The sequence below is a fragment of the Phyllobates terribilis genome, unplaced genomic scaffold (assembly GCF_046119375.1).
Source record: "Phyllobates terribilis strain yellow unplaced genomic scaffold, ASM4611937v1 Scaffold_4__5_contigs__length_816908805, whole genome shotgun sequence".
NCBI lineage: Eukaryota > Metazoa > Chordata > Amphibia > Anura > Dendrobatidae > Phyllobates > Phyllobates terribilis.
Window position 1 is genome coordinate 158,088,785 of NW_027362764.1, and position 17,624 is coordinate 158,106,408.

The following is a 17,624-nucleotide window of genomic DNA, read 5'->3' on the forward strand; positions in this document are numbered from 1 at the left end:
TATCTCCTCCTCCCACAATCGCATACAAGATTTCTCCCGTGCTTCCCCCCCCTACTCTGGAACTCTCTACCCCAACACATCAGACTCTCGTCGACCGTGGAAACCTTCAAAAGGAGCCGGAAGACCCACCTCTTCCGACAAGCCTACAACCTGCAGTAACCACCGCTGCATGACCAGCTCTACCCTCACCTAATGTATCCTCACCCATCCCTAATAGATTGTGATCTCTCGCAGGCAGGGTCCTCGCTCCTCCTGTACCAGTTGCTGTCACATTGTGTTCGATTATTGTACTTGTTTTTGCTATGAATACCCCTTTTCACATGTAAAGCGCCATGGAATAAATGGCGCTATAACAATAAATAATAATAATAATATATATATATTTTATGTCTTTGTGATCGCATTATTTACCTTCACCTGGATCCATATTCACTGTGCGTCTCCCTTCCTTTTTTGAGCTCATTCCTGTTACCTCATTTGATCTATACTGTTGGAAAAAAAGATTTTCCTTTTTGCCAGTGCTAATTAGTACAACTTTTTAATATTGTATGTTTTTTTTTTGTTATTTAATAAAATTTGCATTTTTGCTATTAGCTGGAGATCTATCAACTCTTTTTGTTCTTTGTAGGTTAAATAGTTGATGTTGAGTCTTCTTCGCTAATGATTATTGTAGTCCAGAAATCCTTTTCTTCTATTATACTGTAATATTCATTGGACTTATTCACCCATAAATAAAATTAAAAAAATTAACCCGCAGTGTAAACACCCCATGTGAACATATCCTAAAGGTGCAATTACAGTGGTCAAAGCATTACTGGCAACACTCGTTTCCCAATAATTGGCCAATTCTAGACAAGTATATAATCTCCTGTCTAACTAATAAAAACACTAATTAGTTGGGTGAAATGATTTTTAAGCTTGCTAAAAAAAAAAAAAGATAAAATCATTGTTCTCGGCAGCATGTTAGACTTTGAGCATTTTTTTTCTTTTTTTTTAATAGGAAATGAAAAGCAGCAGAAGAAAATTATGGTTTAAAAAAAATGTAACTTTCCATCAATGTTTTTCTAAATAAATGCACAGTTCCTATTCCTTTTATTTGTCATTGTGAGCTCACATAAATAAATTGATACAGCAAGTCATCTATGGTTATGTTATGCTTTAACAGTGCAAATAAATACATTCTTTGGGTCACACGTTCAAAAACTTTAGCTTAAAACGTAAAACTTTGTGTAGCAAAATATAATATACAAGTATAGTTTTTTTTACAACAGATTCAAAATATTTTATTTTTTAGTACTAAATATTATAATCTAGAACCAAAACAGAACCTAATAATAAAATTCACACATGTAGAAAAACATATCCGCTCTCATCTAAGAAAAAAATATGGCCAATAATTCATGACAAGTGTGTAACACTTGACATTACAGCAGTGAGTCCTCATATTAATGCTCTCTATAAGACCGTGTACAACTATTCCTAGAGCTGGAGTGGTGAGAATGGAGGCTTTCTGTAAGCTCACGGCTCTGCTTCGACTTCTTCCTCATCATCGCTTTCCAGAGGAATTGACACGTCTACTTGTGGTTAGTGGAACCAGATTCCCGCTGGTGCTGTTAGTGTTGTTACTGGATGATCCATTAACTACAATATAGTCTATTTTGTTCTCTAGTTTTCCTAGGCGCAGCAGGATGTCATCTAACAGAACCGCAATCGTCCTCTTCAGATCAGCTGTTGGCAAAGAAAAAGGAAAATAAATTAAAAAAACTAAATTAAAAATATAAGAAGGGATACACAAGCGCTATTTTCTATGTAGCAAGAAATTGTAAGCTAATTTCAGCTATGATTCCTCAAGAAGAATGTACTAGTAAGATATTCAAAGGGAATCTGGCTGTAACTGCTCCCCTGGCACTGATTGACAGCAGGCCCCAATACTGAGCCGTCTGTCAGTGCCGGGGGCGCAGTTACAGACACCGCTCTATACACAGAGCTGTGATTGAACCCGCACCGGCGCCACCCCAGTGACTGAAACCAGAACGCTGCCGGGGGGACTAAAGTTAATTTCCTCCCAGAAGTGGGGGTGTAAGGGCCGGCACTAGACAGGTTCAGAACGCTATTAACCTGCAGATTAACCCCATATCTGCAGGTTAATAGCATTTTTCATATGACAGGTTCCCTTTAATTACAATTATAATTATTTTATATTATCACTTACAATTGAGCAGAATTAAGAATACTTACATCCCCCTACATACAGCATGAGCCCCCCCACACAGCCTACCAATATACAGCGTGAGCCCCCACACAGCTTCCTATATACAGCATGAGCCCCCACAAAGCCTCTCTATATACATCATGAGCCCCCACATAGCCTCCTATATACAAATAAACATCTCATACACACACACAAAAAAAAAAAATAGACACACATTCACCTCGCTCCCGTTCTCCCGGCGCTCTGCTCAGAGTCTCAGCAGCAGCAGCAGTGTCTGCTGTCTCACATGCTGATTAGTGGAAAACTGAATTGGCCGTCCTCCGCCAATGCATTCACCTCTATCTGCACCCCGAGGATGCAGACAGCAGTAACCATAGGCGGCGGACAGGCGGCAGAGGGAACGGTGTAGACCGTGGGGGCCACTGTTTTCAGCTCCTCAGCTGTCTCGGTCTGGACTGGAACAGGCAGAGGGCCAGATGTTGCCCACAGCAGGCCACACTTTGCCCAGGTCTGATTTAGATTGTAAGCTCTTATGGGCTGGGAGGATTTTCTTTTACCTCACTGTTTTATAATTTCTTTGGATTTCATGTCCTTCTCACGTGAACTCCCCAATTGTAATTGAGAATTTTGGCTCATTCAGGCATCCGTTTTTAAAGTACATATTCTATTTGTATTTTTCACAGATAGAACAAGTATTATTATAGTCTACAGGGCTGTTCATATATGTTTTTTTGTATGTTTTTGCTTTTGTGGAAACACAGCATCAGAAATAAAAACAAAGGAAAAATGGATGAAAATCAGAACCAGCAGTAACAATGGATGTGTGAATGAGGTCTTATTATAGGTACAATCAGCGGTCAGCCGGCATATCTAGTGTCTTTTATGAACTTGGAATTGAATTACACAGAACTGTAAGAGCAGAGCAGGGCTAATAAATAATATATTGGGGTGAACTTGTGTATGTAATGGAGAAAAGAATCATCATATATTAATCTTGACTAATGAGTCAACCAGTTTATCATTACAGAGAGCCACATTCCAAGTTAAAGGGAATCTGTCGCCCCCCTGGGCGATATCAGACCTCTACTATGGGCATACAGGTTATAGAAAAGTAAATCTATACATACCTGTATGGCCCGTAGTAGGAGGTCTGATTGCAGAGACATCTGGTTTTATAAAGTCTGTTTCCAAACCCCTCCTATCTGCTTACTATTCCCCTAAATCGCCGCCTCTGTGCTAAATTACCATATTCCCCCCTCCCCTGCACATCACAGGGCCTGTGACTTGCCCTGCTGTGCCTCCCCTCCCGCGCAAAGCGTTGCTCACATGGAGCAAGCTTTGTTTCCCGCCGGCCCAGTTTGGCTGCGTACTGTGCAAGCGAAGATGAGTCACTGAGACTTCTGCTCCACTGACAGTACGTAGCCAAACGGGGCCGGAGAGAAACCGAGCACTCAAAGGGAGTGCGGGAGGGGAGGCAGAGCAGGGTCCTGTGACGTGCATGGGAGGGAGGGGGGAATATGGTGATTTAGCACAGAGACGGCAATTTAGGGGAATAGTAAGCAGATAGGAGGGGTTTGCTTGGCGTCCCCCGGATGCCAAGCCTCTGGAAAACAGACTTTATAAAACCAGATTTCTCTGCAATCAGACCTCTACTATGGGCCATACAGGTATATATAGATTTACTTTTCTATCACCTGTATGCCTATAGTAGAGGTCTGATATCGCCCAGGGGGGTGACAGATTCCCTTTAATAAGTGTTGTTCAGCTGTGTAATCATTAAAATAAAATAAAAATATCACTTAACAGGATAGCTGAAAATTTGATTGGTGGGATCAGACTTTTGGGACCCCCACAATTGACAGAATGGGACACTTATCTCCACAATAATTGAGCCAGAGAGAACATCCTTGAACACTGCTCGATTCTCTATGGGACTGCCAGAAAATCAGCAGCACTATAAGGGATGAATGGAGCAACAGTCAGGCATGCGCTCTGCCGCTCCATTCTAACAGGGATAAAAGGTCCAAATTTTTCCAATTACTGTAGGTGCCAGTGATCAGGATTGGATTGAAGACTGATTGTTCCTGACTAGGACATTCCTCAGGTGACTATACTATGCTAATGATAATGTCTGTAAAGCGCTGTGGAATATGAGGGCGCCATAGAATTGAGGAAAATAACATACATACAGCGCAGTGTTTTATAAAAGGTGATTGTAGCGATTTGACTACATTAGACGTAAAACTGAAAGAAATTATCTGTAGTATAAGTTGGTATACATGCAACATGTTCACACTGGCCATTAAACAGACAAAACCTAAGATAGAAACAAAATTAACATATACTCTGCTGTAAGTAAGTAAAAACACAGGGTACTTGGTAAACACTGTTTATATAGCTTCCCATGGCTGGGTATCCATAGTTGGGCCCCGGTCCCGCTTGGCCCATATTCACATTGAGGTCATCTTGACACGTTAAGGTTTTAATACTAGAGGTTAGAACCGTCCTGACTGGGTACACCTTGGCGCTCGTGGGATGGTTGCACGTTTTGTTTTTTTTAATCAAAAACAGTATTTGCCAAGTACCCCATATTGTTTACATGCACTATTGCTTTTTACTTACAGCAGGGTATATGTTCATTTTGTTTCTACAGTGACTTGCGAAAGTATTCACACACACCCCCCCCAGGGCATTTTTCGTGTTTTGCTACCTAACCTTGAATCTCACCATTTTTTTTTTTTTTTTTGAGGGTTTGCATAAGTTTATGTAAAAGAACATGCCTACAACTGTGAACATTTGGTTTTCTTTTTATTGTGAAACAAACAACAAATAGAACAAAAATAACTGAAAACTTCAGTGTGCATAATTATGCCCCCCCCCCTAAAGTCAGTACATTGTAGAGCCTCATTTTGCAGCATTACAGCTGCAAGTCGCTATGAGCTTTCTACATCTTGCCAGTGGGATTTTTGCCCATTCCTCATGGCAAAACTGCTCCAGCTCCTTCAAGATGGTTTTGTCAAGTCTGACCACAGATTCTCAATTGGATTAAGGTCTGTGCTTTGACAAGGCCACTCCAGAACATTTACATGTTTCCCCTCAAACCACTCGAGTGATGCTTTAGCAGTTTCTTTTGGGCCATAGTGTTGTTGGAAAGTGAACTTCCGTCCCAGTCTCAAATCACTGCTCAAGAATATCCCTGTATTTCGCACCATCCCTTCCCTTGACTTGGACCATTTTTCCTGTCCCTGCTGCCGAAAAACATCTCTACAGCATGACACTGCCACCACATTTCACTATGGGGATGGTGTTCTTGGGGTGATGAGCTGTGTTGGTTTGGTGCCAGACACAGCATTTACCTTGGTGGCCAAGAAGTTCAATATTGGTCTCATCTGACCACAGCACCTTCCTCCATACATTTGGGGAGTCTCCCACATGTCTTTTGGCAAACTCAAAAATGAGCCTTACAATTTGTGTGTGTAAGTAAAGTTTTTTTCTACCCACTCCTCCATAAAGGCCACTTGTATGGAGTGTACGGCTTATTGTGGTCATATGGACAGATACTGCAGTGTCTGCTTGGGAACTCTGCAGCTCCTTTAGAGTTACCTTTTGGTCTCTGAGCTGCCTCTGTGATTAATGCCCTCATTGCCCGGGGCTGAAAGTTTTGGCAGGCGGCCCTCTCTTGGCATGTTTGTTGTGGTACCATTTACTTTCCATTTGATGATAATGGATTTGATGGTGCTCCAGGGTATCATAAGAGATTGGGATTTTTTTATTTTATTTTATTTTTTTTAACCCAACCATGACTTGCACTTCACAACAACTTTGTTCCTGACTTGTTTGGAGATCTCCTTCATCGTCTTCATGGTTGTGTTTGGCTAGTGGTGCCTCTTGCTTACTGCTTGGTTAGAGGTGTTGCAGCCTCTGTGTCCTTTCACGAAAGGTGTGTATATACTGACAGACCATGTGACCCTTTAGATTGAACACCGGTAGACTTCCTTTCACTAAGCATGTGACTTATGAAGGTAATTGCTTGCACCAGAAATATTTAGGGGCTTCATCGCAGAAGAGGTGAATACATATGCAAATACCTATTTATAATAATTTGATCCCATAAATTTTATTTATGCCTATATTTTTCTCACTTCACCAGCTTAGACTATTTAGTGCTGATGCATCACACAAATTGGATTACAAAAATATTTAAATACAAGTTGTAATGTAACAAGATAGGTAAAAAACCAAGGGGGTGAATACTTTGCAAGTCATTATTTTAAACTTCGAAACTTCCATTTATGTAATACGGAATAGAGACAGTTTAGGGGCACAAAAAAGCCAAAAGGTTCCTTTTAAAGAAACTCACATCAAAGTTTTTTTCCTCTTAATATATTGCAATCATATTATATAGCAATGTGTACTTATAATTGCTCATTTTGCCTTTTTACCCAGCCAATTCTTTTCTTTTCTCTGTTCTATGTAGAAAAAGTTAGTTTCTTGTCCTCGCAAAAATCATTCCCCTCTTCCAACTCCTGAACCACCTGCTCCCTCTTCTCCCCAGCCAGTGACTTTTGCAGTGACTGACGAGTCACAGGGAAAATTGACCTCCTGTTTTTTACATGGTGCTTAGAAGGATTCAGCTAGTCAGTTTTTAAATCATGAAAAATAAAATGTATGCTCACATCGGCACCGTTCCAGCGATGTCAGCGCTGCTGTTCCCAGTGGATGTTGTGACAGTGCTGCAGCCAATAAGCGGTCACTTATTGGATGCAGCTCATTAATACTCTGTCACAGCGGATGTCTGTTCTAACAAAATAGTAAAGGCAGCAGCCAGACGCCACTGGGAACAATAGCATCAACAGCACCAAAAGTCTACACTTTTATTTTACGCTGGACGCGGGAATTTAAAGTGACCCTGTCAGCATCTGCTTGTTATCCAGCCATCTCCAGCCTTCTCTGGCTCTATGAAGCTAGAGCTGTCAACCACAGAAAAGAGAAGAGGGGTGGGGGGAGAGGAAAAACAAGCAGGTGGGAAGGTGCACTTAAAGAGGTGGTCCGAAGCTAACATTGATTTTATGTCGACAGTTAGGTCAAGAAATATTTGGACAGTGACAAGTTTTAACATTTTTGCTGTTTACTAAAACATTCAAGATATAGTTATATAATGAACATGGGCTTAAAGTGCAAACTCTCAGTTTTAATTTGAGGGTTTTCACAACATAATTGGAGTAAGGGTTTAGGAATTACAGCTCTGTAATATGTAGCTGCCTCTTTTTTAAAGTGACCAAAAGTAATGGTGTGGCATTTGCATTTGGAAGCCGTTGATGTGAGCCCACAACATGCGGTCAAAGGAGCTCTCAATGGAAGAGAAAAAGACCATCACTAGGCTGAAAAAAAAAAAAAAATCTAGCAGAAACGTTAGCAGTGGCCAAATCAACAGTTTGGTACATTCTGCAAAAGAAAAAGAAAAAAAAAAAGCATTGGTGAGCTTCGGAACTTAAAAAGGCCTGGACGTCCACTGAAGACAACAGTGGTGGATGAACGCAGAATCCTTTCCATGGTGAAGAAACAAAGGGTCGCCACAAGGAAACCGAACGCTGCCGGGAGGAATAAAGTTCATTTTGTCCTGGCAGCGTTTGGCTAAGCATGGGCAGGTTAATAACGCTATTAACCAGCAGATTAACCCGATATCTGCAGGTTAATAGTGTTTTTTTCTGGTGACTGGTTCCCTTTAAGGCAAAGAAATTAAATATTCTACAATGGCTGAGTCAATCACCAGATGTCATCCCCATCGAGCATGCATTTCATATGTTTAGTACAAAACTTAAACATGGCCCTCCAACTGAGAATGAACTTAAATATTTTAATATGCAGTCCAATAATTGTACAGACATTTCGGTCTATATCAGACCTTCATCGGTGTAAAGACTGCCAGTGAGTTCACGGAACAAAGCAAGCGCTGTGAACGAGTACAATTTTTGGACTGCATATTAAAATATTTAAGTTCATTCTTAATTGGAATGCCACGTTTTTTGTGCTTAGTTTATTGACAGAATTGGACCCTACTTGAGCGCCTTATACCAGTAGTGCCGTGGTTTTCCTGGAAAGAAAACTTAAGGCAGAAAGACCCACAAACAAGCAACAATTGAAGTCAGCAGCAATAAAGGCCGTCAAAACATCATAAAGGAGGAAACCCAGTGTTTGGTGACATCCATGGCTCCTAGACATCAGGCAGATTGCCTGTAAAGAATTCTCTACAAAGTATTAAAAATGAACATTTTATTTGTGGTAAAGTTAATTTGTCCAATTACTTTTGAGCCTCAGAAATGAGGAGGCTTTGTAGAAAAATGATTGCAATTCCTCAACGTTTCACAGGATATTTTTGTTCAACCCCTTTAATTAAATCTGAAAGTCTGTACTTCAATTGCATCTCAGATGTTTCATTTTAAATCAAAAACAGTGCCCTGCAGAGCTGAAAACATGAAGAGTGTCACTGTCCAAATATTTCTGGACCCAACTGTACATGTCTCTAATGTAATAATCAACAAACTTTTCTAATATACTTTAATAAAAAGGTCCCAACCATTTCCTCTCTACAAGCTTTATTTTTTTAACCTACTTCTGGTTTAGTGTCACTTGAGTATCCTCAGTGCTTACGGAGATGCTCAAAAAACAATAAATGCTTGTTTGAGACCACCTTGCAGTGTAAATGCCCATTAAAAGGGGTTGCCCGGTCCAAATCAGTAAGTCTGTAGTCACTCTGTATAGCTGCAGACATATGAATCTCCCCTGTGCACACACTGTCCGCTGCAAGGATTCACCGATTTCTGACCGGGACCAAAGGGTATGTATGAGTTATACATACTCCCAGCAAGAGCCCATCCAGCGGGATACACTTGCATTGAGAGGCCGCGTCCAGTGGGCATGGCCGAGTAGAGGGCACTCCATACAAGTATATGGAAGCAGGGCCATCCCACTAGCCGGGAGTATGTATAACGCATACATACCCTCTGGTCCTGGGTCTGAAACTGGCGAATCCTCATAGTTTATAAGGCCGAAAAAAGACAAGCATCCATCCAGTTCAGCCTATTTCTTGTGCACTGCAGCTATTCCGCAGCGTTGATCCAGGGGAAGGCAAAAAAAAAAAACATGCGGTATAGGCCAATTTATATCATTGAGGAAAAATTCACTTCCCGACACCAATCTGGCAGTCAGATTAAATCCCTGGATTAATTAACTATCACTAAGCATAAGATGTAATTTTATTGCTCTCAAGAAAGGCGTCCAGGCCTCTCTTGAACTCATTAAGTGAGTTGGACATCACCACTTCCTCTCCCAGAGAGTTCCAGAGTCTCACGGCTCTTACCGTAAAGAATCCCCTTCTATGCTGGTGCAGGAACCTCCTTTCCTCCAGACGCATAGTGTGCCCCCTCGTCTTTGTCACCATCCTTGGTATAAACAGGTCATGGGAGAGATCTCTGTACTGCCCCCTGATGTATTTATACATGTTTATGAGGTCTCCCCTAAGCCTTCTCTTTTCCAACGTAAATAGGCCTAATTTTGACAACCTCTCTGGGTATTCTAGTCCCTCCATTCCCTTTATTACCTTAGTCGCCCTCCTTTGTACCCTCTCTAGCTCCAATATGTCTTTCCTGAGCACCGGAGCCCAGAACTGTGCACAATATTCTAAGTGCGGCCTTACCAGCTCTTTATACAGAGGAAGAACAATGTTCTCATCATATGTCCTCGTAGCACACAGGCTGAAAACTAGCATATAAATCCAACGAAGTTATTGAAGGCCAAGATGTGTATGAACTGTCCAGCTCTGTGCTCCCAAATCTTCCCTTGAGCTGATGTCTCCTAGAACCGGTGAAATCTCTCTAGACCTGCACACGTATGGTTCATGTCACGCCTCAACAAATTTTGCTTCGTTGAGCTCTGAATAAACTTGCTTGCTATGAGGCACACGGCTTCCTGTTGTCAGATGTCTAACCGCACGGCTTTACATTTACTATATTCCCATGCAGGGGACATAACCAGAAGAAACTACACACTTCTGCAAGCACCTGGCCAGCAAGGTTAAGAACGAGCCCCTGGAAACCCCGGACATATTTGTTTAACAGACATATAAACCTTTACGGCTGCTATACAACAGTACAAACACAAAAGGATCCGTGGGTCTCAGTTTTCATCCCGGTTTGTACACTCCTGGCATACACTCTAATCCTGTCTACAAATCCTCATGCGTCCAGCGTATGCCAAGAATGTTTTGTTGGCATACGCTAGGCCGGCCTGCATTGCAGCCCTTTTAGCTTTTTTCCTTCTCCCCTCCATGTAGGAAAGTGCAGCCTATACTACGCTTCCTTATATTGTGAAGTATGATATATTCTATTTTACAAAAAGGGAAGCATCAGCCATTGTATCCCACAGTATACCTACAGTGCCATAAATCAGGAAAACTCAGCAACCCCCGGACATAATCACGAAACTATATGTGCATGCATTGTCAGGAAAAATGTGTTTTGGTTACAGATTTTTGTGCAGTCATTAGTACGGTTTCAACAAAACCACTGAAAGAATAGACAACCTGCAGATTTAAATCTGCAAGGATAAAATAAGCAACATGTGCATGGGACTACAGGGATCTCATTCACTTTGCTGGGACTAGGAAATCCTTCAGATTTTGTGACAACTGCGCAGGGGGAAGAAAAAGAAAAAAACAAAACAAAAAAAAACCCAGGACAAAAACACAGCGTGTCCATATACCCTTACACTGACAGACTATCTTAACCCTTTCACGACATGTGCCGTACATGTACGGCGTATGGCGTGTCTCTCGCTTTGGCGCGGGTTCCGGCACGTAGCCCGCACCTTTCCAAGGACATGACCGCTGATCTGATCAGCTGTCATGTGCCCCTAACAGCTGCGGGTGGAATCCCGATCCACCTGCGGCTGTTAACATGTTAAATGCCGCTGTCAATATTACACTCAATGAAGGAGTGGTTCTGAAGGTGGGGACCACAGACCACATTTCAGTACCAATGCTTTCTGGCTGATGTTTTGGTCACTCTTGAATGGTGGTTGTGATTTCACACTCGTGGTAGCATGAGACGGACTCTACAACCCACAGAATTTGCTCAGGTAGTGCAGCTCATCCAGGATGGCACATCAATGCGAGCTGTGGCAAGAAGGTTTGCTGTGTCTGTCAGCGTAGTGTCCAAAGGCTGGAGGCACTACCAGGAGACAGGCCAGTACACCAGGAGACGTGGAGGGGGCCGTAGGAGGGCAACAACCCAGCAGCAGGACCGCTTCTCCGCCTTTTTGCAAGGAGGAACAGGAGGAGCACTGCCAGAGCCCTGCAAAATTACCTCCAGCAGGCCACAAATGTGCATGTGTCTGCACAAACTGTTAGAAACCGACTCCATGAGGGTGGTATGAGGGCCAGACATCAAAATGATGTCTGGGTATTGCTCACAGCCCAACACCGTGCATGGCGCTTGGCATTTGCCACAGGACACCAGGATTGGCAAAGTCTCTACTGGCGTCCAGTGCTCTTCACAGATAAAAGCAGGTTCACACTGAGCACATGTTACAGACGTAACAGAGTCTGGAGACGCCGTGGAGAGCGATCTGCTGCCTGCAACATCCTTCAGTATGACCGGTTTGGCAGTGGGTCAGTAATGGTGTGGAGTGGCATTTCTTGGGAGGGCCTCACAGCCCTCCATGTGCTCGTCAGAGGTAGCCCGACTGCCATTAGGTACCGAGATGAGATCCTCAGACCCCTTGTGAGACCATATGCTTTTGCGGCGGGTTCCTCCTAATGCAGGACAATGCCAGAACTCATGCGGCTGGAGTGTGTCAGCAGTTCCCGCAAGATGAAGGCATTGAAGCTATGGACTGACCCGCCCGTTCCCCAGACCTGAATCCAATTGAGCACATTTGGGACATCATGTCTCGCTCCATCCACTAACGTCACGTTGCACCGCAGACTGTCCAGGAGTTGGCGGATGCTTTAGTCCAGGTCTGGGAGGAGATCCCACAGGAGACCATCCGCAACCTCATCAGGAGCATGCCCAGGAGTTGTAGGGAGGTCATACAGGCACGTGGAGGCCACACACAATACTGAGCCTCATTTTGACTTGTTTTAAGGACATTACATCAAAGTTGGATCAGCCTGTAGTGTGTTTTTCCACTTTAATTTTGGGGGTGACTCCAAATCCAGGCCTCCATTGGTTAATAAATTTGATTTCCATTGATGATTTTTGTGTGATTTTGTTGTCAGCACATTCAACTTTGTACAGAACAAAGTTTTCAATGAGAATATTTAATTCATTCAGATCTAGGATGTGTTATTTCAGTGTTCCCTTTATTTTTTTAAGCAATCTATATCCATCTATCTATCCATCTATCTATCCATCTATCTATCCATACATTCACACGCACACACACACATATATATATATACACATATTTTATATTACACAAACATACATACATTTGGTATCGCTGCGTTCAGAATCGCCCGATCAATATATAAAAAGAATTAAACCGATCGGTAATTGGCGTAATCAAGGGAAAAAGAAAAAAAAAGCCAGAATTAATTTTTTTGTGTCGCCACAAAATTGCAATAAAGGGCGATCAAAACACTGTATCTACCCCAAAATGGTATCAATAAAAATGTCAGCTCACCGGGTAAAAAATAAGCCATCACCCAGCACTAGATCCTGAAAAATGGAGACGCTACGGAAAAAGGCGTTTTTTTTTAAAAAAAACAAAAAAAACAACAACTTTGATTTTTTTCACCACTTACATAAGAACCTATACATGTTTGGAATCTAAAAACTCGGAATGACCTGGAGAATCATAATGGCAGGTAAGTTTTAGCATTTAGTGAACATGGTAAAAAAACGAACTGCGGAATTGCACTTTTTTTTGCAATTTCATCGCACTTGGAATTTTCTACCCATTTTTCAGTACACGATATGGTAAAACCAATGGTGTCGTTCAAAAGTATAACTTATCCCGCAAAAAACAAGCCCTCACATGGCCATATTGTCCGAAAAATAAAAAAGGTTATGGCTCTGGGAAGAAGTGGAGAAAGAAAAACGAAAGCGCAACAACGGAAAATGGCCCAAGGGCAAAAGGGGCTAAGTGTCTACTTGTGTGATTCGAACATGTACTGAAGGCACAGAGGTCATTATGCAAAAAAAAAGGAAGGAGTTTCAGCTGCAGGTAAGTCCAAAATTCTTCTTTATTGTAATAAAAACAGATGCCAAAAGTACATGTCCATAAGAGCAACGCATTTCGAACGCAGATGTTGCGTTCTTTATCCAAGCCGGAAGAGGTCATTAATCTTTCTAGCTGACAAGTTTCTACCTTCTCCCTTCTGTCTTATATGCAGTCTTGTCTGCTGGCAGAAAAGTAGGCATTAGACCTACCGGTAATAGGGTTTCCAGGAGTACCTCATGACAGCACCATCAGGAGGTTGTCCTTCATATCCTTGATAGGGACAGGAAACAAACAAGAGGTTAAAAGGCCCCTCCCTCCACCCCCACTCCAGTGATTTTTCAAGTACCACATCAGGATGGATGCAACTGTATTTTATTTGCCTTTCAACAAGCTATGCTAATTTCACATAGCCGTTTAGGAATATTTAGGAAGGGAATATAATGGGTGCTGTCATGAGGGACTCCTGGAAGCCCCATTACCGGTAGGTCTAATGCTTACTTTCTAGGACGTAACTCCTGACAGCACCATCAGGAGAATACCAGAGTATACATTTTAGGGGAGGACCACTGCCTCAAGGACCTTCCTTCCGAAGGCCATCTTTTGGCCTGATAGAATGTCCAATTTATAATGTTTACAGAAGGCGTTCAGATTTGTCCAAGTTGCCGCTCTGCAGATTTGGTCCACCGATGCCCCTGCTCTTTCTGCCCATGATGCGGACATAGCCCTGGTAGAATGGACTCTAATATTTTCTGGAGGGGACTTCCCCTCAGCTAAATAGGCTAGACTAATTACTGATCTGACCCATCTTGCTAATGTAGATTTTGTTGCTTTCTTCCCTTTATTTTTTTCCCCCCAAACTGTATAAATAGGTTGGAATCTATGTGCCAGTCCTTCGTGACCTCTAGGTACTGTAGAACTACTCTCCTGACATCAAGTGAGTGGAAGGTTAGTTCCTGATCATTCTTATAAGTCTTGACAAAAAGAGTTTAGAACTACCTCCTGATTCATATGTAAAGGGGTAACGACTTTTGGCAAAAAAGCTGGGTCTAACCTGAGGATAATACAATAGTCTACGCATTTCAAGTACGGGTGTCTGATAGGGGAAATTTCAAGCATTCTCAATTCTTCTTGCTGTGGTTATTGCGACTAGGAACACTGTCTTAAGTGAGAGGAATTTTATGTTTGATTCTATGAGAGGCTCGAAGGGCTTGTTGCATAGGCTCTTTAGGACCATATTCAAGTCCCATGGTGGGATGTGGGTTTTAATTGTTGGTCTTAACCTTGCTGTAGCCTTAACAAATCTTTCCACCCATGGATGGTGAGCTAGTGGGTAATCCATGAAAGCACTCAATGCAACAATTTGTACTTTTAATGTGCTGGGCCTTAGACCTTTTCCAAACCCTGACTGCAAGAATTCTAATATTTTAGGGAAGTCTGGAACGGAACTCTCAGATGCTGGTTGATACTGCGAACAGAATCTCTTCCAGATTTTTGTATAGATGGCCGATGTTACAGGTTTGCTACCATTTTGCATGGTTGAGATTAGTGCGTCTGATAGGCCCCTAGATCTCAGGATCTGCCTTTCAGGGTCCATGCAGAAAGCTGGAGAAACTTCACATCGGGATGGAATATCGGGCCCTGAAACAGCAAGTCCTGCCTCTCCGGAAGGATTATTGGATCCTCCAGGGATATTTTCTTCAGTAAGGGGAACCAACTTCTCTTGGGCCAGAAAGTTAGGATTATTATCACCCTGGCTCTGTCTTCCTGAATCTTCTTTAGCACCCACGGTATCAAGGGTATAGGAGGGAATGATATGCTAGATTCATGTTCCATCTTTTAGATAAAGCATCTATCCCTTCTGGTCTGTCTTCTGGATTGAGGGAGAAGAATTTTTCTGCCTTTGCGTTTTTCCGAGTGGCGAAAAGATCCCATTGGGGAATGCCCCATCGATGTGTTACCTGACGAAACACCTCCCGGTTCAACTCCCATTCCGACTGTAGAACAGTTTCTCGACTGAGGAAGTCTGCTACTGTATTCTGAGAACCTTTTAGATGTACTGCAGATATTGAAAGGACCGATCTTTCTGCCCACTGGAAGATTTTGCCTGCCAAGGATTGTAGAAGTTGGTGACAAGGACCTCCCTGATGTTTGATGAAAGCCACTGATGTCATGTTGTCCGTTAATCCTCTGACATGTTGACCTTTTAGATGTTTTTGACACCTTTTCAAACGCCTCCCAGACGGCCCAAAGCTCTCTTAGATTTGATGATCTCGGACGATCCTGCGTCCGCCAGGTACCTGTAGGTATTGACCGTTTAAGTGAGCCCCCAAGCCTCTGCTGCTCGCATCGGTAGTGAGAGTTACGAATGGGGTAAATTTCCACATGACTCCTTCCTGTAGGTTGGCCTTGGAGGTCCACCAAGTCAGTGATCTTTTGGTTACCTTTGATAAGGAAACCCTTTTGTCCAGAACGACCATTTTCCGATTCCAGGTTGATAGAATTTGTTGCTGCAATTGTCTCGAATGGAATTGGCTCCACCTGACTCCCAGTATGGAAGCTGTCATGAGACCCAGGATTTTCATACATTCTCGAATGGTAACTTTCGTGTTCCTCATGAATTTCTTGATCTTGACCCTGAGCTCTGTCTGTTTCTTTTCCGGCAGAAAAGACATTTGTTGTTCAGAGTCTAGAAGAATTCCCAAAAAACTCTTTCTTTCTGGTACAAGATGAGATTTTTCCCAGTTTATAATCCATCCTAAATTTTTTAGGGTCAGGATGGTTGATGTTAGGTTGGTTTTTAGCTGCCGTGGAGAGTCTGCCAATACCAGGAAGTCGTCTAGATACTGAATAATTAATATTCCTTGTTCCCTGAGGAACGCCATAACTTCAGCCATCAGTTTGGTAAAGATATGTGGAGCTGAAGATAGGACAAACGGATGACAAGTAAACTGGTAATGTAGAATGGTGTCTCCTTTTAGTGCAAACCGTAGAAATTTTTGACTGTGACGGTGAATTGGGACATGATAATAGACCTCTTTGAGATCTATTGTACACATCACCATGTGTCCGATTAAGGGAATTGTCGACCTGATTGATTCCATTTTGAACTTTTTGTAAACGACTGATTTGTTTAGAGACTTCAGATTTATTATGGTGCAATAATCGCCCCCGGGTTTCTTTATTGAAAAAAGACCCGAGTAAAAGCCCAGGAACTGTTCCGCTTCTGGTACTGGTATTACTGCTCCCGATTTTATCAGTTTTCTCACATCTGTTAGCAGCCTTTTGGAGACCTGGGCGGAATGGGTTGTTGTCAGGTGAAACCTTCCCCGCGGAATCTGTCCGAATTCTATCTTGTAGCCCTGTGCGATAAACTGGAGAATCCATGGGCTGTTGGTAATCTTCATCAATGTAGCGCTGGCGTCCCTGCCCTCTGCTAGGCAGGGACGCTGCTCCCCTCACCGCTCTGCTGTCAGCGCGCGCTCCGTCCCGGCGTCCTCTCCCCGCTCTGCTGTCAGCGCGCGCTCCGTCCCGGCGCCCTCTCCCCGCTCTGCTGTCAGCGCGCGCTCCGTCCCGGCGTCCTCCTCCTGCTCTGCTCTCAGCGCGCGCTCCTTCCCGGCCCCTGTGCTTAGGGCGCGCGCGCTTCCCTCCTCTTAAAGGGGCCGCGCGCGCCGCCCTAAAGAGTCCCCGGCCAATGGCCGGAGGACTTCATCATATATAAGGCACCTCCTCCAAAATGGAGGTGCCCGAGCAATGTTGTTTGCACCTGTGTCTCACCTGTGCTTCAGCCCTCAGGTCCCGTTGCCAGTTACCTGCCAGTTACCTGCCAGTTACCTGCCAGTTTCCTGCCAGTTTCCTGCCAGTTTCCTGCTAGTTACCTGCCTGATTCCTGCCTGAATACTTGTTACCTGCCTGCCTGCCTGAGGTCCGACAGTCTGCCTTACAACTCCGGTCAGTCTGTCTAAGGACCAACTTGTCCGCTCACCTGGGAGCGCACATCAGCTACCTGCCTGCTTGCCTGAGGTCCGACGGTCTGCCTTACAACTCCGGTCAGTCTGTCTATGGACCAGCTTGCCCGCTCACCTGGGAGCGCTTCTCCGTTACCTGCCTGCTTGCCAGCCCGGAGGCTCCGTTGTCACGTGCTGTGACCACCAGCTATCTCAGAGACTCTTGCCCGCTCACCTGGGAGCGC

At 43.4% G+C, this 17,624-nt stretch overlaps 1 protein-coding gene across 1 annotated transcript in view; it reads right to left on the bottom strand.

The window, feature by feature from the left end:
- Positions 1-1,024: 1,024 nt before the first annotated feature.
- CCDC126 (coiled-coil domain containing 126) overlaps positions 1,025-17,624 on the bottom strand; it is a 42,297-nt gene continuing 25,697 nt past the window's right edge. Inside the window, exon 3 of the mRNA XM_073676544.1 lies at positions 1,025-1,728. Within this exon, the coding sequence (XP_073532645.1) occupies positions 1,547-1,728 (182 nt within the window). The 3' untranslated portion in view covers positions 1,025-1,546. The remainder of the gene's footprint in view (positions 1,729-17,624) is intronic.